Source organism: Erithacus rubecula, assembly GCF_903797595.1.
Source record: "Erithacus rubecula genome assembly, chromosome: 26".
Classification (NCBI taxonomy): domain Eukaryota; kingdom Metazoa; phylum Chordata; class Aves; order Passeriformes; family Muscicapidae; genus Erithacus; species Erithacus rubecula.
The window spans coordinates 3,360,498-3,379,218 of NC_136678.1; the positions used below are offsets into that span (position 1 = coordinate 3,360,498).

The following is an 18,721-nucleotide window of genomic DNA, read 5'->3' on the forward strand; positions in this document are numbered from 1 at the left end:
AAAGATTATTTTTTTTCAAATTGAAAACATTAAACCTCAAGCTGTAAAACCTCCCCAGAACTGAGGCAGTGACAGCAGGGAGGGGACATGGTGACAGTCTCCTCAGGTTGGTTTGCTTCCAGCTTAGCCAGGTGTTTTGGGAATAGAGGAAAGGCTGCATGTCACCCATGGGTGCTGGGGAGGCAGCACCCAAACCTGCTGCTGTCAAAAAACCCTGGTGCTGGGGGAAGGAGGGAGCTGGGTTTGGGGGCTGGAAGGAGCAGCAGTATCAGCATTCCCAGCAGCTCTGTTCCTGTGTAGATGGATGCTGTGAGCTCTTCCCTTTTGTCCTGCCCAGCACCGAGGCAGCTCATTCAGCCTCAGCTGGAATGTGCCTTAAAGCAAACTCTGTAAAGGGGAAAATGAAAAGGGATTGGAATCTGCAAGTGTTGCTTTTTCCCTTGTGCGGCCACAAAGTATTCAGTGGCTAAAAATGTGGGTAGGGAATGTCAGGAATCCTCAGTTCCCTTCCCAGATCTAGCAGGGGCTTTGGGCCTTTGCCTCAGCTTTTCCATGCACAAGCTGTGTTCAGCATTCCACAGCGAGTGGGGATCAGAGGCTGGAGGCTGCCCAGCTCCAGCAGGTTCCCCTTGTACAAGAGCTGGAGGTTTTCCTGCCTGTTCTCTCTGTTTTATCCCAAACTGCTGTGTTTGTGTTTTCACACCCATCCCTGTGCAGGGCATACAGGAAGCACTGGGGGTTGGTGGGGGGTTGCTTTGGGGTTTGACTCGATCTGGTGCTGGGGGGGGGGCAGAGCTGCATTTTCTGCCAAACCTGCCCCAAGCAGGGACTGGTGCAGTGTGAGGAGCTTTTCCCTCTGGCTGACCCAGTGATTCCCAGGCTGGGTTTTCCCTCCTGGATCAGTTCTCCTGCTCAATAAGGCATCATCAGGTGGCTGCAGCCCTTCAGGGACGTGGTGACATCATGGCTGGAGTGTCCCTCAGCTGCTCCCTGAGTCCCTGACACACACAGGGTGTGATCCTTATTTTCCTGACCTTGGAATGAACTAATCCAGCTGCAGAGATCCTGGAGTGCTGTTCTAGGGTAGTGTCAGGGGTCTGTACATAACTAAGGTGTAGCTGGTGAAAAAGAAACTGAACTGGACTGAAGTTGTATTTAGGAGATTTATACATCTCTCTGGTGCTAGTCCATAGAGGTTTGGTTTTTTTCTTGTTTTTTTTTTCTTTTTTTTTGGTGGGAAGATGGGAATTTTGATGTTATACTTGATGAATTTGCTCTAGAATTGCCTCAGAAACCTGGGGAGGTCTGAGAGTATTTGTTGAATTTCCTGTGTGTCCTATTTTATATTTATTAAATCAGAAAATCTGGAATGATCACTTTGCATTTGCTGCTCAGTCCTTCCATGAGCTCTGGGTACATGGGGGGCTCCTGGCAGTGCCCCCAAATCAGGGGGAGGGGACCCCAGACCCCAGCTGAGGGATGAATGACCAGTGTCCACTGTCCAGCCTCCTGTCCATGGCTGTGTTTGCCTGAGGCTTCTTCATTCCTCCCCAAAACAAGGAATTCCCATGGCAAGTCAGGGCTGTGGGGCTTTGACTGTCTCTGGTTTGTGTCTGAGCTGGAACCTTCGACCTCACCCCCACAACTGAGGGTGGGACTGACCTTGGTGTGAGGAAAAACAGGTTCTGAATCCAGATACTGATCCAAGTCACCCAAACATCCAGGCCTGGAGTGGGGCCTGATGCTGAGGGATCCCTGGGTGTTGTGCTCCATGTGATGGTGGGGTCAGCTGGGATGTGGTGGGATGTCTCATGGACGTTCTTGTGCTGCTCCTGCCACCTGGCTTTCACAGGGAAGTGTCAGCAAGTTTGCAGAAGGAAAACTGATGTAGAGAATGAACTTGCTGATTTATTAGGATTAAAAGAGGCCTGGTATTTCCAGTGATTTTCAATGAGTTGCAAGAGAAATATTCAACTCTCTGTGAATTCAAGATGGTTTTGTACTTGTAATTCCCATAATCTGTTTGGGTTTATTTTCCTGGCTGCAGATCTCTGTTCCTCACTCCAGCATTTGGTGTTTCTAATCTCCTGGTGAGCTACACATGGGAGGGTTACAATAAATTACACAGCTTGCAGAAACACTTTGCAACTGCAAAGGCCCTTTGGAAATGGAGCATTGCAGTGGATGCTTTTTGTCTTTTTTACTGACTCATTCTTACAACACCTTTGTTCAAAGTCCCACACGTGAGGTAGAAAACACGTTCTGTTTCCTTTGGGGCTGTGTCTCAGCTGGAGCCTCTGGGTAATGCAGGTGTAGGACATCCCTGCATGAGTCTGATATTTCATTTTGTGTCTCCACAAAGGCTGGAGGGCTCTCTGTGTGGCAGGGTCCTGTCACAAGGGGTTTTTTTCTGCTGAGTTTGTGTGAGAGGGAGGCCATTGCTGTCTTTAAAAGAGTAAAAAATTGAAAACAATTAAATTGGTGGATGCCAGTTTGTGAGAGTGTGGGCTGTAATCTAGTGCCAACAATAAACACACCAGTATTTCACACGGCTCTGCCTCCTGCCTGGTCTCTCCATCCCACTGCTTTTCTCTGTGTATGTGAACTCAGAAATCAGGCAATGGTGTCACCCGAGGAGAAAACCCTCCCTGCAGTGGCTTGGGGACAGTCACAGCCTGCAAGAGGAGCTGCAGGGACATCCCCAACAGCCTGCTGTTGAGATGGGGCATGCAGTCTGTAATAAAAAGGGACATTTTAAGGAAAGAGCCTCGTGGAGCCTCCGAATGTGCTCCCACCTCTCACAAAACCCTTCGCAAGGGAGCAGCTGTGGGAGAGGCTGCACAGAGACCCCCAGCACCCCCGGCCGTGCCACAGAACGGTGAGGAAGGTGAGCTCGCTGCGGAGACCCATCCCTAAGCGAGCCTCCGCAAATTCCCTTTGGGACCGGGATGTTTTCCTGCTGAAAACCCGGCGGCTGGTGCAGCACAGCCTCGGTCGCAGCTGCGGCGCGGAGCCCAGGGCAGAATTAATCCGTACTGACGGCGGCGTTAATGCCTGAGCAGAGGCAGAGTCCCCCCGCGGGGACCCCCGGCCCGGCGTTTCTGGGCGGATGAGCAGCCGGGGGGATGCGCTGGCTGGAAATCCGGCCACTTGCGCTCAGCTGCTTAAACGGGAGCTTAGCGGCTCAGCAAAGCTGTCCCCAATTATGTGCTGGGGGCCAAGCGGCGCAGGGGAGGGGGCTGATGTCTCACAGCGGGGTTTGGGGCAGGAATGAATAGTCTGTGTTGTTATTTCAGCTTTTCCCCGCTGCCTGACGCCCCTTACGCCCAATCACGACGGTGCCTTGTCCCCAGGGTGGGTGGAGATGCTGCCTCAGCCCCCCCAACATCCTTCCCCACCCCAAGGCAAGCAAGGGGGAGATTTCTCCAGGGATGAGCAGGTCTTGTGCTGCCCCGGCTTTAACTCCCTTTCGCCCCTAATTTGGGTACTCTGGGAAACAGTGGATTGGGGAAAAAAATGGGATGTGTGGATGCTGCAGGTGTCCTGGGCTGGCTGTGGCCATGAGGGGCTTGGTGACCCCCGGTCTCTTCCCAGGATGTTGCTTCCCCTGGACCACGCATGCTCCTCCTGGGCATGTGCTCCCACTCGCTCATGCTCTCCAAGGAGCTTTCCTAGAAATGGATGGAGTTATTTTTAGCCGTGGCACAGCAGGGTTCAGCTGGGAGGGGATGGCAGCAGTGGACGGTGGCAGCATGGAAGGCCCCGAGGTGACACTGCTGGGCTGGGGAGGATTGGGGGTCCTGTCCCACTCTGTGGTTCCCCCATTGCCGTGGTGAAAGGGGCTGGGGCTGGTTTGGGAAGGGGCTCTGGGGCCGGGGGAGACTTCCACTGTTGAGGAAAGTGGGTTCCCCCTGGGGACAATGGGACACTGGGAACAGCAGCTGTTGGCCCCTCTTGGGACAGCTGGTGCCCTTTTCTGCTCTGGATAGGGGAAAATGCCCTGCATAGGGTGGGCAGGAGGTGAGGGCAGCAGTGCAGGGACTAGCAGTGGTTCAGGCAGCAATATGGGCAGGGTGCAGGGAGCACTGCAGGCAAAGGTTCAGGCAGAGGCACAGGCAGAGGTGCAGGCAGAGTCCAGGGTACAACCGACTGTGCCATGGCCAGGTCCATCCCAGACTGTTGCTGCTCTTTCCCACCACCTCAGGAGGCTCTGGATGCTCTGCAGTGGCCAAGCCCTGCCCTGCTGCCACTCCAGGGGCTGTGTCCCCCCATCTCCTCCCTGTCCAGGCTCCTCTTTCACCTGACCCCACGGGGTGATTGTTTTCTGTAGCTGTTGGAAGCGCAGTGGGGCCAGCGCTGCGCGGTGTCCCCGCTCCTGCCTGACCCACTTAGCGGCACCATCTGCTCCCTGCGGGCAAAGCGGATTAGCCCCGCGGCGGGATCAGGGCTGGGGCGCCGCCACCCCTGTGGGTGACACTGCTGTCACCAGCATAGCCCCTGCCTGGAGCCCCCAGGGTGCAGCCACAGCAGGAGCCCCTGGCCAGGGACCCACACCCAGTGTGGATGAGCCTGCCCGTGTTCCTGAATCCAGCCCTGTGGGTTGCTTGTCTCACACCACACCTACATATCCATCATCCATCCATCCATCCATCCATCCATCCATCCATCCATCCATCCATCCATCCATCCATCCATCCATCCATCCATCCATCCATCCATCCATCCATCCCTCTTCTCCTACCCACACCCCAGCTGTGCACTCACCTGCCAGATGTGCAACTCCCCCATCCCTCCCTCCATCTCTCTGCCCACCACTCCACTCTCTCCCTGCCTCCCAGAGACCTTTACTTCCTTTTTTCCCCATTTTTCCCTTCTTCCCTTTCCTGGTTCCCCGTTTTTCCATTTTCCCTGTCTCTCCTTTCCCTGTTCCCTTGTTTCCCATTTTCCCTGGCTCTCCTTGTCTGGTTCCCCATTTTTCCATTTTCCCTGTCTCTCTTTGCCCAGTTCCCTTGTTTCCCATTTTCCCTGGCTCTCCTTGTCTGGTTCTCCATTTTTCCATTTTCCCTGTCTCTCTTTGCCCAGTTCCCCATTATTCCATTTATTTTTTCCATTTTCCCTGTCTCTCTTTACCCAGTTCCCCAATTTTCCATTTTCCCCGTCTCTCTTTCCCTGGTTCCCCATTTTCCCCATCTCTCCTTGCCCGGTTCCCCATTTTTCCATTTCCCCTGTTTCTCTTTGCCCGGTTCCCCATTTTCCCTGTTTCTCTTTCCCCGGTTCCCCATTTTCCCATTTTCCCCATCTCTCCTTGCCCGGTTCCCCATTTTTTCCATTTCCCCTGTTTCTCTTTGCCCGGTTCCCCATTTCCCCTGTTTCTCTTTGCCCGGTTCCCCATTTTCCCCGTCTCCCTTTGCCCGTTTTCCCGTTTGTTTTTCCCTTTTCCCCGCCTTTCCTTACCCGGCTCCCTCCGCTCCCCTCGCGCGTTTTCCCGCCCCCCCGCCCGGTCTTTGCTGCCCCCTGCCGGCCGCGCGCCGCCACCGCCCCTTCTAACAAAGCCCCGCCCCCTTCTCCACAAGCTCCGCCCCTTTTTCCTCTCACCACGCCCCCTTCCCGCGCGCTCGCTCGGCCCCACCCCCGCGCCCGTCACGCGCCGCGCGGGTTCCGGGTGCGGGCGGCGCGCGCAGGTGGGCGGGGCGGGGCGGGGCGCGCGCGCGGGGATCCCCAGAGTGGGGGGTGTGGGGGGGAGCCCGGGGCAACCCGAACCCGAACGAGGAGGAAAGGGGGGGAATTGGGGTGGGGATCGGGGATCTGGGGTATCCCGGGCAGAGCCCAGTGCGGGGGACCCGCAGGTGGAGGCGGATCCCCCCCAGCCCCAGCTCTGCGGGGAGGGGAGTGCGGGGTGACCCCCCCCCACGGGGTGATACAGCGCGGGGGATCATTAGCGGGTAGTTGGTTATTAGCGGGCGGGAGGTGGGTTATTACCTGCGCGCTGGTCATTCCTGGGTGGTGAATTCCCGGGGTGGGGGTCATTCCCGGGTGGTGAATTCCCGGGGTGGGGGTCATTCCCGGGTGGTGAATTACCGGGGTGAGGGTCATTCCTGGCAGTGAATTCCCGAGGTGAGGGTCATTCCCGGGAGGTGAACTCCCGGGGTGGGGGTCATTCCCGGGCGGTGAATTCCCGAGGTGGGGGTCATTCCCGGGAGGTGAACTCCCGGGGTGAGGGTCATTCCCGGCCGCTGAATTCCCGGGGTGAGGGTCACTCCCGAGGCCGGTGGGTCACTCCCGAGGCTGTGGCTTGCAGAGCTCCGGTCCGTGGGGCCGGCCAGGCGCGTCCCCCCCATGCGGGCAGGAGCCGGCGCTGGGCCATGAGCAACGCCACGGCCCCCACGGCCCCGGGCGCGGCGGGGGACTCGCTGGTGGGCTCCGTGCTGGGACCCTTCCTCCTCCTCACCCTCCTCGGCGCCCTCCTGGCCGCGGTGAGTGGGCGGGCAGGGGGCACTGGGGGGCAGCGAGCCCAGCGCCGAGCCCCGCGCTGCTGATGCCTTTCCCCGCAGGTGATGTACGTCAAGAAGAAGCGCAGGTGAGCGGGGATGCGGCGCTGGGGGCCTTGGGGGGCTGCGGGCTCACCGCTCACCGCTGACCCCCGGCAGGTCCGACCGGCTGCGGCACCGGCTGCTGCCCATGTACAGCTACGACCCGGCGGAGGAGCCGCCCGAGTCGGAGCAGGAGCTGCTGGTGGAGGCTGAGGAGGCTCAGGTGAGTGGCTGTGGTAGGAATTGGCGTTTATCCTGATTTTTTTTTCTATGAAAAATTGAAGCAGCAGCAAGTGAGGCGCCTGTCCCGAGGGAGCTGTGGGAATCGTGGGAAAGACCTCCAAGAACGTTGAGTCCAACCTGGAGGGAGTGGGGCTTTGGGTGTAATCCAGAGGTTTTTGGGAGGGTTGGGCTGCGTGGGCAGTGCCCTTCCCCACCCGCCACGCCGCCCTGGGCTGCAGGTGTGTCCCTCTGTGTTGCAGGTGGTGCCCGGCTGGGGGGGACCCTCTCCCCCCTGGCCCCCACGCAGGGACTGGAGGGCCTGACCCCGCCTGGAGCACCGGGACCGGATCCTGCCCGCTGGAGGGAACGGAGGACGGTGTCAGCACTGGTACCACCAGCCAAAACGGGCAGGATGTGCCACGGTGGTGCTACAGCCACTGCCCCCACCTCTGAGCACTGACCAGGACATCTCCCACCTCAGTGCCTGATTTTGCCTTTTTTTTTTTTTTCGCTTGAACTGCTCCAGCAGCCCCTTGGAAAGCGCCAGGAGGGCGCACAGGGGCTGGGGCAGTGGCAGGGAGCAGCAGGCTGCTGGCACGGGATGCCCGGGGAAAGTGGGATAAATAAACGTCTCTGCCTTGGCCCCGAGGCTCGGTGTGGGGCTGGGGGTCCCCGACCTTGGGCGGGATTTTGGGGGACAAAAGGGCTTTGCCTGTTTGTGTTTCCATCGGTAGCTCATCCCCGTGGATGGCTGGTGGCTGCCACCAGCACGGATGTCCCTGTGGAGATGCCCTGGGAGGAGCCATCCCTGCCCCACCCAGCCGAGGACAGAGGCGACACAAACATCCATAAAATGTTTTATTCAAGTAACTGCAAATAGGAACCCAAAAGGTCGTTAACAGTGAACCAAAAAAGAAACCCAAACCAAACCCCGATTCTCTCCCGCCGGGGCCGCCCGGCACCGACCTCCGGTCCCGCTGCAGCCGTCGTGCCGGGGCAGAGGGGCAAGGGGAGCATCCCATGGTCCCCCCACACCTCTGCCCTGCCAGCCTCGATCCCTTGAAGCAGCAGAGCGAACTAGACCTCAAATTAACGATTTAAAAAAAAAAAAGAAAAATGGAGCCTAAAAAAAAAGGGGAAAAAAAAAAAATACCCCACAGCCCCCAGCAACACCCCGAAAACAGGAACCACCGAGCCCACGGTGCCCCAGCAGCGCATCTGTGAGTTCAGAGAGTGGAACTTAAATATCCAGAGGTAGTTGTGAATGAAAGGAAAAAAAGTACTCAACAAAAAAAAAATATTTATACCAGAACCTATGAGGAAAGGGGTGCTCGGGCACCTCTGGGGACTGGCACCCCCGGGGACGGGCACCCCAGGGATGGGCACCGGGCCCCGGCAGCGCTGCGGGAGCTGCTCCCACACACAGTGCAGTCACCCAGGACTGGGGGGACAAAGGGGTTGCCCAGGGTAGCAGCAGGGCCAGAGCAAAGGTCTAATGCATTTGGGGGGGGTCTCACCTTCACTGCCCCCCCATCTCTTCCCTGCAGAGGCCCCAGTGCTGGGGGGGGGGCAGCCAGCACCCACTTTGGTGGGGTGAGATCACTGCATGGGGGGCAGCGAAGGTGGGGGGTGCCAGCCCAGCTCTCTGCCGTGATCCCCCTTTCCAGTGGGGCTGCTCCGAAGGCCAGGGCTGGGGAGGGGGAGCTGGGGCAGGTGCCCCCCCCGGGCGGGGGCTGTGGGGGCCGCCCGGGTTGGGCCATTTTCCAGTGCTGCCGTTGTCTGAGGGTGAGGAGGGAGCGGAGGAGGGAGGAGGAGGAGGAAGCCAGGGCGGCACAGTGGGTCTCTCCCCGTCCCTCTCCCCCGGCCGCTGCGGGGCCGTCGGGCGATGAGGTAGCGCCGGTTCGGGAGGTGTCACTGCTCCTCCTCGGATGACTCCTGGGAAATGTTCACCTCCTCCTCGTCCTGCTGCTGCAAGGCAAAGGAATGTGGCCGGGGGGTGTCAGGGGGTGCAGACTCATTTCACTGCTCCCGAACAAAGAGCTGGCCAGAACCATCACACCCTTTGTGCAACGAGGGAAACTGAGGCACAGCACCCTCTTGAATTAAAATTAACTTCAGTTTAGCACTTAAATCCCAGGTGAGAAACCCCAAGGATGGGCTCACAGTGAGGAAATCACAACACTGAGTGTAGAACCGCTGTCCCCAGTGGCCACCGGGGGGGTGGTGGCAGCCGTGGCTGTCCCTGTCCAGTCCCGGGTGTCCCCAGGCCGGGGTGGGCGGCCCTGACCCCGCAGGCGGCGGTGACTCAGGGCTGAGTGAGCCTGAGTCACAGCAGCCCCCGCTTCCTCCCGCTTCATTCACAAAAACGCCACCGCGCCTGCCAGAGCGGGACATGGTGTCCCCGGCACGGGACAGGCTCCTCCTACACCCACCCCCACCCTGGCGTCCCCAAATGGCTCCTGGCACCGTGACACCGGCACAGGAGACCCCAGGATGCCACCTCGGGTTTTGCAGGTTCCCAAACCCTCGGCTGTGCAAGGAATTTCAGTGGGAAAAGGAGTAAAATCTGGGACAGGTAGGCAAAGGAGATGGAACCGTCCGGGTACCTGGCAGCAGCCTGAGCTGCGAACTGAGGGGGAAAGGAGGAAAAAAGGGAATGGAGGAGGGAAAGGAGGGGGTGGCTGCACCCGCGGGCTGCAGGAATGCTGTGCAGGGACCTGGGCAGGCTTGTGCCAGCACGTCCCCAGGGCAGGACCAGCCACCCAACGCTGCTCTTGGGCCCATGGGGAGATGGGGGGGCCAGGATTCCTCAAAGCCCCAGCCCTAGGGGGCTCAGAGCCCACCCAGTGCTGTGTCCTACCCACTCAACTCCTCTGAGCTCCCCCAACCCGACAGCATCCCCCCACACTCATGGGGCTCTATGGGGAGCTGCTGTGCCCCCAAAGTGCCCAGCAGCCTGCCAGGCTGGATGGGGAAAGGAAAAGCCCACTCACCGATTTTTTGGGTCGCCCTCGAGGTTTCCTCCCTGGCGTGACTGCAGCTTTCTGAGGCAGGACAACAAAAAAAGGCATTTTGATCAGGCTGTCCCCAGGATGCTGGCAGGGGTGGGCGGTGTTCTCCTTCCTCCCACCCGTGGCTGCCAGATTCATCACCCCAGTGGCATCTCCTGGGGTGCTCCTGCCAGCCCCCCGAGCCCCCCAGCCCCAGGATGCCCCGTGAGTCACGAGGTGGGTGCAGGATGTGACTCGTGTGCTTTGCAAACAGGTTTATCTGGGGTGTCCTGATGCTGACACAGCTCCCCCACCCTCCGTGGGCCAGAATCACTCCCCCCATCCCCACATCCGAGGCAGATCTGTCCTGAATTATCCATGATTGAGCTCAAACCAGACCTGGAGCAGCCCCATCCCTGGGTACCTACCCTGCCCTTTGTGGTGGCCTTGTTTTTACTGCCCTTCGGCCGTCCACGGGGTCTCTTGGGGGTCGGGGCCTCGCTGGGCTCCTGCTGGAGGGAGAGCAGAGGGGGTTGCATGCTCACAGTGGCTTCCAGTGCACCCCAGGATGCTCCAGCCTGGGAGCCCCATTGTGCCCTGCCAGGGCAGAGATGCTCTTTTCCATGTGCCACTGGGAGCACTGGTCACACTGGGATTGGTGATCAGACAGCAGGCACAGGCTCCTGTGTGTCCTTCAGCTGGGCATACATGACCTTTCCCACCCCCAGCATCACCCACTCAGCTCACATGGATGGTCCCCTCAGCCCAGACCCTGCCCACTGCTGGTGTCACAGCCCAGGAAGCCACAAATCACATTTTCTACAGGAAAACGAGGTGCACAAACCCCACCTGCCTCGGGGGGGCTGAGTGGGGTTTGGTACTATAAAGGCTCCAGCAGCATCTTATCTCTCTGAGCAGCTTTTGCTAATGGGGCTTTAATTAGCCCGTCTGCAAAGGCAGGTTCAGCAGGGCCTGGGGAGGGGCAGCAGAGCCCCCAGCCACGGCCAGGAGCTCTGGGGGGGGGCTCTGGAGCCCCCCATGAGGGTTGTGCTGGGGAGGTGCTGCCCAAAGGGGCAGCAGGGCTGCAATGGGGGTGTCCCCAGCCTAGGGGGGTGTGGGTGGGGGGGTTTCCTTCTGCCCCACACCCTGGGGGTGCCCAGTCCCTCCTGCCTCACAGGGGACCCCACGTACCTGCGGCTTCTTCCTGGGCCGCCCTCGGCCCCTCTTCTCAGACACGTCTTTCTCCCCTTTGGAGGCCAGGGGCTGGCTGGATTTGGCGCTGGATTCACTCATTGTCTGTCCCAGGAGGGAGGAAGGTCAGTCAGCCACGGCTCTGGCTCACCATGCCAGTGTGACATCCCCCAGCCCTCACCCTGGGCCAGGTGAGATGCCCCCTGCATGCTCCTGGCACTGGCTGGGGAGCAAAATGCACTGGCTGCATTTTGGGGGACTGCAGGGCAGTGCCCCAAGCCCATGGCATGGCCACCCTGCAGCTCCTGGGGTGCCCTCAGGCATTTGGGGAGCAGCAGCTTCATCCTGCAGAGCCTGGCCCCTTTCCTCAAAAAGAGGAGAGTGGCTCCAGATTTAATCTGAAATCCCATCTGTGCTGCTGGCACCCACGAGTTGAGACAGGATGAGTGGTGGCACTGGGGACCTTGGCTGTCCCCAGGGGGGTGCCAAGGCCCTGGAGTGGGGTTCAGGGTCCCACAGCCCAGGGTAGCTGCTGCACCCCTGCCCCTGCTACTGAGCTGGGATTAGGGACAGACACTCTGACCTGGGGACACTGGGTTTTCACCTCCCCTGTGTATGTCCCAAAGGGCTGGGCAGCTCTCCCTGGCTCTTGGAGCAATTCCACAGAGGAAAAGGCTCCATCTTCCCCTCTCCACCTTGCTGCTTGCCAGGGGCACAGGGAAAACCTGCTTTTCCAGAGCTGTGGGGGTGGCTCCATGCCTGTCTGCCAGGGAGGATGCACTCAGGGTGGCAAGGAGCAGGATTGCTGCCACAGCCCTGCTGCTTGCTGGTGTCCCCACACAGGGGTGATCATGTCCATGCCCAGAGTGGGGATCTGAGGCTTCCCAGCAGGAACAGAGGCACATCCCAGGCTGTGTATCCCCTCTGTGTGTGCTGATGGAGGCACCCCTTTACCTCTGGGATATAATGCTCAGTTTTGAGGAACTGGTCCAGAGCATCTGGGATAGCAGGGCTGTGAGGGCAGAGGGTGCTGAGCCCCCTGGGACACTGATCCTCACTGGGGAGGGTGTGGGCAGGACATGCAGCCTGAGGAGCCACACTCAGACCTCTGAGCCTTTTCAAAAAACAGGCGTCAGCTCCTGCTCCCCTCTGGAAGTGACTCATGAGTGCAGAACAACAACAACAAAAACCACCCTCGGAGTATTTTTTTTTTTTTTGGGAGACAGAAACCATGCCGTAGTGTAAACACCCCGAAAATATTACTCACAGCATCCCAGAGCCCATCAAGGAGTCTCTTAGGAAAAAAAAAAGAAGTATGGTTTAGATTTAGGCCAGCAAAGGGCCGGCTGCTGGTCGGGCTGGGACGGGGTTTTGTCTCTTTTTAAGTCAATCTCTGTCAGAGCAGCCTCGAGCTGCTGCGTGCCCCCTCCTGCAGCTGGAAACAGATGGGCTCAGCATGGCCCCCACCCTGCTGTGCTCTCCTCCCCTGGAGGAGGGACCAGACCCCACAACAGCTCAGCTGGGAATGCCAAGGGGACCCTCCGTGGGATGGGGATGCCGCTGGGTCTGCCCCCAACCCCCATCAGCTCCTGCTGCTGCAAAGTTGTTGGTGCTGGGGAAAGCACGTGCACCTCCCACCCATCCCTCTGCATCCCACCTCATCCCACCCCTCCAGCACCTCCGAGCTTTCCCCAGGGGCTGCAGAGCTGGGGGGACTCAGGGAGCCCCTCTCTGGCAGAGGGGGTTGGGAGGAGGATGCTGCAAACGGGGGATGCTTCTCTCCCATCCCAGCACGATCCCAGCCAACCCCCCCGTTCCCGAGAGCAGCCCCAGCTCCCCGCAGTGCCCCCAGCACCTGCCGGGGCCCCGGTGTGCTCCCCGCCCGCGGGACGATGCCGGGCACATGGCGGGAGCAGCTCCGGCCCTGCTCACACGCACCAGAGCCATGGAGGGAGGGAGGGAGCAGCTGGGTTGCCATGGAGGAGAGGAAGCAGCTGAGGGAGAAACCTTTCCAGGCAGGGAGGAATCAGTGGGGGACGCGGGTAGGGGCTGCCCGGCTCCCCGCGGCCGGAGAGGGCGGGAAAAAAAACATCTCTGCACGGTTTGGAGGTGGAGGGGCCACATCTGCCTCTCGATTGATGGAGCTGGGGGAAGGAAACCTCCTCCCCTCGCCATCCCTATGGATGCTGGGCCGCCGGGCTCTCCTCCCCCAGCCCCATCGCTCCCTCTGCTCCCAGCCTGAGCTGGGCTGTGCTCAGCAGCCACCTCTGGGCTGCACAAGCCCAGCCTGTCCGCTCGGAACCGCTCTCCCGGCTGCTCCTGGGCCTGGTCCTGCCTTCCCAGCCGCCTGCGCTGGCTTAGGCTGCTCCGTGCAGATAACCCCATAAATCCCCCGCTCCTACCACCTACTCTTAGATTAAACAAAACTGGCCCAGGAGAAGCGGGGAGATAGGCGGGGGCTCAGGTATTTAAAAAAATTTAAATATATATATACATATATATATACATATAATATATATGTATAAAATCTCTTCACGCCCAGAAAATCCAGCCTGATGGCAGCTGGAGAAGGATCCCAGCCGCACCTCCTGGCAGAGGGATGGGGAAGGAGGAGGGGAAGGAATCGTGGAGCAGAAGTTGAAGAGCCTGTTGGGCAGGGGTGCGGGGCCGGGAGGGATGTGCGGGCTCCTCCTTAGCACAGACCCGCCGCGGGGCTGCTCTGAACCCCACCCCGGGGCTGCCATTGAGGAAAGTCCCCCCCTTCCTTCCTGGGATGCATAATAAAAGGAAGTGATAAAGGAAAGGAAGGAGGGAGGTGGAGGAGAAAGAAAAGAGGCAGGAAGGGCACCATCAGGGCTTTGTGAAGCCCCTGTCCTTGAGGGGGGGGGTGGGTAATAAAACCCCTCGTGGAGCCCGCGCTGCTGGCGGGATGCGGGGCTGGCGGGATGCGGGGGCGCCATGCGGGGGGCGGCTGAGCCCCAGCACCGCAACTTCGCCCCGAGAGCCGCGTGTGCGCGTTCCCGCTGAGCCGGGCTCGGCCTCGCACCGGCCCCGGCCCCAAGGCCGGCCCCGCTCCCACGCCCGTGCACCGGCCGCGGCCCCACGCACCTTGCACGGCCCCGGCCCCGCGGGCCGTCCCGGGGCCGTCCCGGGCCCGTGCGGGCCCCTGCGCTCGCTGCGGGCCGTTTGCATCACCCGCTAACCCAGTGAGCGCGGCAAAGTCGCTCGGCGACCCCCGCCCGTCCCCCCCCCACTCCGCCAGGTGCATCACCCCGCTATTAACAATAATTAATACCGATAATAAAGCCGAGCACCGCCAGCCGCATGCAGCCCTGCAAACCCCGATCGCGCCCCGCATGCGGCCAGGGGAAGCAAAACCCTCCGCGCCCCCCGCAGCAGAAGGAAGAGGAAGGTGGCACTCACAGTCAGCTTGATCCCGGAGCCGGGTGCTCGCCGTGGGGTTTTGGGGGCGGTTCGATGGTTTTGTTTTTCCCGGCGGGTCTGTGTTGCGGAGCCAAAGGACCCCCCGCCCGCGGCGACTGCGGATCTGCAAGGAGAAGAGAGAGGCTGCGGCTCAGCCCCGCATCCCCGGCCCCGCCAGGCCCCGCGTATTTATATAAATAATAAAGAGAGAGAGAGAGAAAAAAAAAATTGCTCCAGGAGGAAGGAAGCTGGGTCAAAATCATTTGCAGAGAACGAAGGGGGGGGAAAAAAAATGAGGGAGGGGGGGAAAGGGGGGAGAGGGGAAAATAAAAAAACCGGAGCGAGCTCCTAGCCTTACTGGAGGGGATCCAGCTGCTAAAAATAGCAAAATCACACTCGAAATTAAATAAGGGCAAACAGGCGAAGGGAGCTCCCAGCGCGGCGGAGCGGGGGAGGCGGAGCCGGGGCCGCATCACGGCGGGGGCGGCGCGGGGCGGCGCGGCCGGGAGCGATAGGGCCGTTCAAAGGGCTGCGGCGGCGGCGGCTGCGCCCCCGGCCCTGCCCGCCCCGGGGCCCTGCGGCCACATGGAGCCTCCTCTGGGAGGGGTGGAACAGCCTCGTGGTGCCGCTTTGGGAGAGCTCCCGGATGGGGCTGTGCGGGGAAAGGGGGGGTGCACCCCACATTGGTGACCCCCCACAATAGGAATATCCCCGGCTCTCCGCTTTTTGTGCTTTGGGTTGGTGTCCTCCCCCCCCCGCCGTGGGGGCAATCACGGGCCATGTGCTCATGGCCACAGCACATGCTGCTGTTTGCTGCCTCCTCACCAGGTCAACCCCCAACAAAAAAAAAAGGTTCTGGTCTCCATCTGAGGGCAGCAGCAGTGGGGGCTCCCTCCTCGGGGCTCCTAGGGATGCCTGCATTGTGTCACGATATTAATTTAATATTTTACTGCTGAAAAGAGAGGCTGTGGGAGCAGGTCCTGCTCAGAGCACAGTGGGGTTTGGGGAGCTAATTCTGCTCAGCACAGTGGGGGTTTGGGGAGTAAATTCTGCTCAGCTCAGTGAGATTTGGGGGCAGATCCTACTCAGCACAGTGGGGTTTAGGGGAGCTAATCCTGCTCGGCACGGTGCAGTTTGGGGAGCAGGTTTTGTTCAGCACAGTGGGGTTTGGGGAGCAGGTCCTGCTCAGCACAGTGGGGTTTGGGGGCAGATCCTGCTCAGAGCACAGTGGGGTTTGGGGAGCTAATCCTGCTCGGCACAGTGCAGTTTTGGGGAGTAAGTTCTGCTCAGCTCAGTGAGATTTGGGGACAGATCCTACTCAGTACAGTGGGGTTTAGGGGGGCAGATCCTACTCAGTACAGTGGGGTTTAGGGGGGCAGATCCTACTCAGTACAGTGGGGTTTAGGGGGGCAGATCCTACTCAGTACAGTGGGGTTTAGGGGGGCAGGTCCTACTCAGCACAGTGGGGTTTGGGGCAGATCCTGCTAAGCACAATGAGGTTTGGGGGACTTGTGAGCAGCCCTGAGGCTCTCCTGGGCTTTAAGCAGATGCTGGGCCCAGTCTGCAATAAAAACCTTTGTTCAGAATTCCTCTGGTCGGTTTGCAATTGGTTTGGGTCGGTCTGGAACCAGCTGAGATCAGTTCTTGGATAAGATACCCCAAAACCCAGGTTCCACTGTGTCAGGGCAGTGTTTCTAAAACATGTTGAACATTTGGGGTCTTGCAGTTGTTTTCCTTGATGAGATACCAGGAAATCCAGAGCTCAGGATCCCATTGTGTGAAGTTTCTGCCAACTGTGAAAACAACAATCACAAATCTAATAGAAACTCTGATTTAGGTGCTTTTGACCATCCTGACTCTAACGGTTGAACTCTGAAGTGAGGATCTGAACTTCAGATTGCAGGATTTAAGTTTCATGCAAGTTTCTATTAAAAAAAAAAAAAAAAAAAAGGACCTTTAAAAAGAGGAAATGTGAAAGCATCAATATCTGCCTGTGCAAAACGGCTCTGGCAGGGACGGTTTGTGATGCAAAACAAACCAAACCCAGCCAGGCTTGGGGCACTTGTTTCTGCTAATTGTTATTTGGATTTTTCAAATCCCCTGCAAATTCCCCCGCCTAAAACACAATCAGAGCAGTGTCCCTTTCTGACAGTTAAAAATGAAAGCAAAGAGGGGGAAGAAGCCTCCTGCAAGAGAGTTTCTGTTCCCAAACACCTGCAGGAAGTGCAGGCACCACCCTGCCTGCACCCATGCAGCTCCTGGGTGGGTCTCCCCCATCCCAGGGCCTCAAGTCTGGGTTGTTTGCAGACCCCAAGTATTATATTTTTTTCCCCCTAAAATTAGTGTTTCCCCACCTGCAGACAGCTCTGCCTGAATTTGGATGTGCCTTTTACCCCAACGCTGCTTCTCAGGCTTCCCCTTTGCCCTGAGCCCAACAAGGAACTCAGTTTGTGTCCTGGCAGAGGCTCGTTGTTATTAATATCCCTCGTTATTTACTGTGCAGTGCCGGTGAATGGCAGCAGCCTGAGTCCTGCAAACGACCGGGGCTGCTCTGCTTTAATCCCTCAAAGTTTTGGCTCTCTGAGCCCACACCAGAGCCCCCCCACACTGGGTTCACCCATGGCGTGACCGCTTGGTCTTAAAAAAAAAAAAAAATAGAGCTGTGGTGCTGCCCCAGAACTAGAGGGAGATGGCCTAGGAGCCAGGTACAGACACACAGCCACGTGCAAGGAGGGGAGAACAGGGGAAAAACTGAGCTGGAGCAGAGCCCAGGGAGGAACATTTTCACTTTTGTTTCTGCATTTTGCCTCCTGATTTACAGCTCGCGGCGGATGGTTTTGGGGGCAGGACTGGGCAAGCTCCCCCATCCCGCGGTTGAGTTCTGCAGCCAGAGAAGAAGCTGAAAATGGCTGGAAAGGGGGAAACAAATGATTTATTATCCCCCCACGGCAGCTGAGCCCAGCGCGGGGCACGGCGGAGCAGCCGGTGCCGTGCCGGGCTCGCTGCCGGGTGCAGCCCCGGTGTCCCGGGCTCCGAGCGGGCCGGGAACCCTCCGGGATCCGGGATGCGAGCAGGGATGTCCTGGGGGCTCACAGGGCAGCCCGGCCATGGCGCGGGAGCACAGGGACAGGGACGTGGCCTTTGTTTCCCCCTCCCGGCTTTGTTTCCCCGATGGCCCCATTGATGAAGCCCCATGTGGCCAAACAGCTCCGGACCCACCCCAAAACAGGCCTGTTAATTTGATTAAATGGCTGCTTCCTCCTTCTCACCCCTGGAGCGGATTGAGCTCTCACCAGGGCAGCGTTTTCTTGCAGCCCCATTCTGGGGACAAATTCCTAAATAACTTACAGGCTTAACGCTGCCGGTTTGAGCCCGGGGTTTGCAGGAGGCAGCCCAGGCCAGCGCCGTGGGGTGTACGAGCTGCAAATGGGGCGTGCACGCATGAATTATTTCGCATCTCGATTTATTTAGCCAATTTCAAGCCCGGGAGAAACCCTGATGGAGAAACGGGTGCCCAGTATTTGGAAAAAGCTGCACCTCTGGAAAGTGCCCTGAAAAAAAAAAAGGTGCTTGAAATCACCCCCAGCTCCTTGGACTCCTCGGAACCGCCGGTGCTGATCGGTTGTCCCGAAAAGCATCCAGGGGGGACATGGGGGACCAGAGGGTGGCCCCGAGTGGCACTTATCTTATCTTGCCTGCCCTGCGTCCTGGCACTGCCACCGAGCCCCGCAAAGCTGCGTTTGGGATTTGGGCGCCTAATTCCTGCTAATTTCTTTGGGAAAGGGGAAACCCGATCCTCTGAGTCAGCTCAGGTTGTTGGGTGGTTGGAAGGGCCACCTGGCAAATTACAGCGGGTGTGTTTGTCACCTCCAGAACCCTCTGGAAGAGCGGTTAATGGGGCGTGGCGGGGGTTGGATCCCCCGACTGGGAGCTGGCGATTCAGATAATTCGGTGGCGGGGGAAGGCAGAAGGTTTTGGAGGTGCTCTCTGCTCCGGGGTGCTTGGGGCTGCAATAAGCACAGCCCCCGCACAGGGAAATGCACATAAATAACTCCCTGTACCCTGATGATCCCGAGACAGCATAGGCTGATCCATGGCGCCCGCAGGGCGAGCAGGATCAGCCGGTGGGGCTGGAAAGCAGCTCAGGCTCAGCCACCCCTCACCTGCACGTCCTGACCTGCGGGGACATGTCCCTGCTCGGTGCCAGCAGGGTCTGGTTTAGTGCCACTCCTGTCCCCTGGGGTGGAGAGGATGCATTTTGGTGGGGTGGGCGTGGGTGAGGGGCCGTGTCTGGGGTGCTGTGGATTGGGGATTCCATGCTGGAGCATCCCAAGAGTTTTGGGGAGCCGCTCGGACCCCCTGTGC

At 59.1% G+C, this 18,721-nt stretch overlaps 2 protein-coding genes across 8 annotated transcripts; one reads left to right on the forward strand and one right to left on the reverse strand.

Annotated features, from left to right (window-relative positions):
* The first annotated feature begins 5,629 nt into the window (after positions 1 to 5,629).
* On the forward strand, positions 5,630 to 7,869 carry SMIM29 (small integral membrane protein 29). Of its 2 annotated transcripts, none has more exons than XM_079327420.1 (5): positions 5,630 to 5,681; positions 6,299 to 6,473; positions 6,552 to 6,577; positions 6,648 to 6,753; positions 7,013 to 7,869. In XM_079327420.1, the coding sequence occupies exons 2-5, from the start codon at positions 6,363 to 6,365 to the stop codon at positions 7,073 to 7,075; spliced, it is 306 nt and encodes a 101-aa protein (XP_079183546.1). In that variant the 5' UTR covers positions 5,630 to 5,681; positions 6,299 to 6,362; the 3' UTR covers positions 7,076 to 7,869. The 2 variants fall into 2 exon arrangements, with proteins under 2 accessions (XP_079183546.1, XP_079183545.1); XM_079327419.1 differs by lacking the exon at positions 5,630 to 5,681 and adding an exon at positions 5,774 to 6,060 and having other exon boundaries at positions 6,258 to 6,473.
* Positions 7,598 to 14,855, reverse strand: HMGA1 (high mobility group AT-hook 1). 6 transcript variants are annotated; one of them, XM_079327414.1, is made up of 6 exons: positions 14,715 to 14,855; positions 14,357 to 14,480; positions 10,934 to 11,038; positions 10,171 to 10,251; positions 9,746 to 9,796; positions 7,598 to 8,720 (listed from the first exon to the last, which is right to left on the reverse strand). In XM_079327414.1, the coding sequence occupies exons 3-6, from the start codon at positions 11,033 to 11,035 to the stop codon at positions 8,664 to 8,666; spliced, it is 291 nt and encodes a 96-aa protein (XP_079183540.1). In that variant the 5' UTR covers positions 11,036 to 11,038; positions 14,357 to 14,480; positions 14,715 to 14,855; the 3' UTR covers positions 7,598 to 8,663. The 6 variants fall into 6 exon arrangements, with proteins under 6 accessions (XP_079183540.1, XP_079183538.1, XP_079183539.1 ...); XM_079327412.1 differs by having other exon boundaries at positions 7,598 to 8,717; positions 9,742 to 9,796; XM_079327413.1 differs by having other exon boundaries at positions 10,171 to 10,254.
* Between the last annotated feature and the right edge of the window lie 3,866 nt (positions 14,856 to 18,721).

Bases quoted from the DNA above. Each gene is read 5' to 3' on its own strand.
- SMIM29 (XM_079327420.1), top strand. From the start codon at position 6,363: ATGAGCAACGCCACGGCCCCCACGGCCCCGGGCGCGGCGGGGGACTCG. The intron at 6,578-6,647 runs GTGAGCGGGGAT...GACCCCCGGCAG, and splicing joins TACGTCAAGAAGAAGCGCAG to GTCCGACCGGCTGCGGCACC. The intron at 6,754-7,012 runs GTGAGTGGCTGT...TCTGTGTTGCAG, and splicing joins TGGAGGCTGAGGAGGCTCAG to GTGGTGCCCGGCTGGGGGGG.
- HMGA1 (XM_079327411.1), bottom strand. From the start codon at position 11,035: ATGAGTGAATCCAGCGCCAAATCCAGCCAGCCCCTGGCCTCCAAAGGG. The intron at 10,255-10,933 runs GTACGTGGGGTC...CTCTCCCTCCAG, and splicing joins GGCCCAGGAAGAAGCCGCAG to CAGGAGCCCAGCGAGGCCCC. The intron at 9,797-10,170 runs GTAGGTACCCAG...GTCCTGCCTCAG, and splicing joins AGGCCACCACAAAGGGCAGG to AAAGCTGCAGTCACGCCAGG.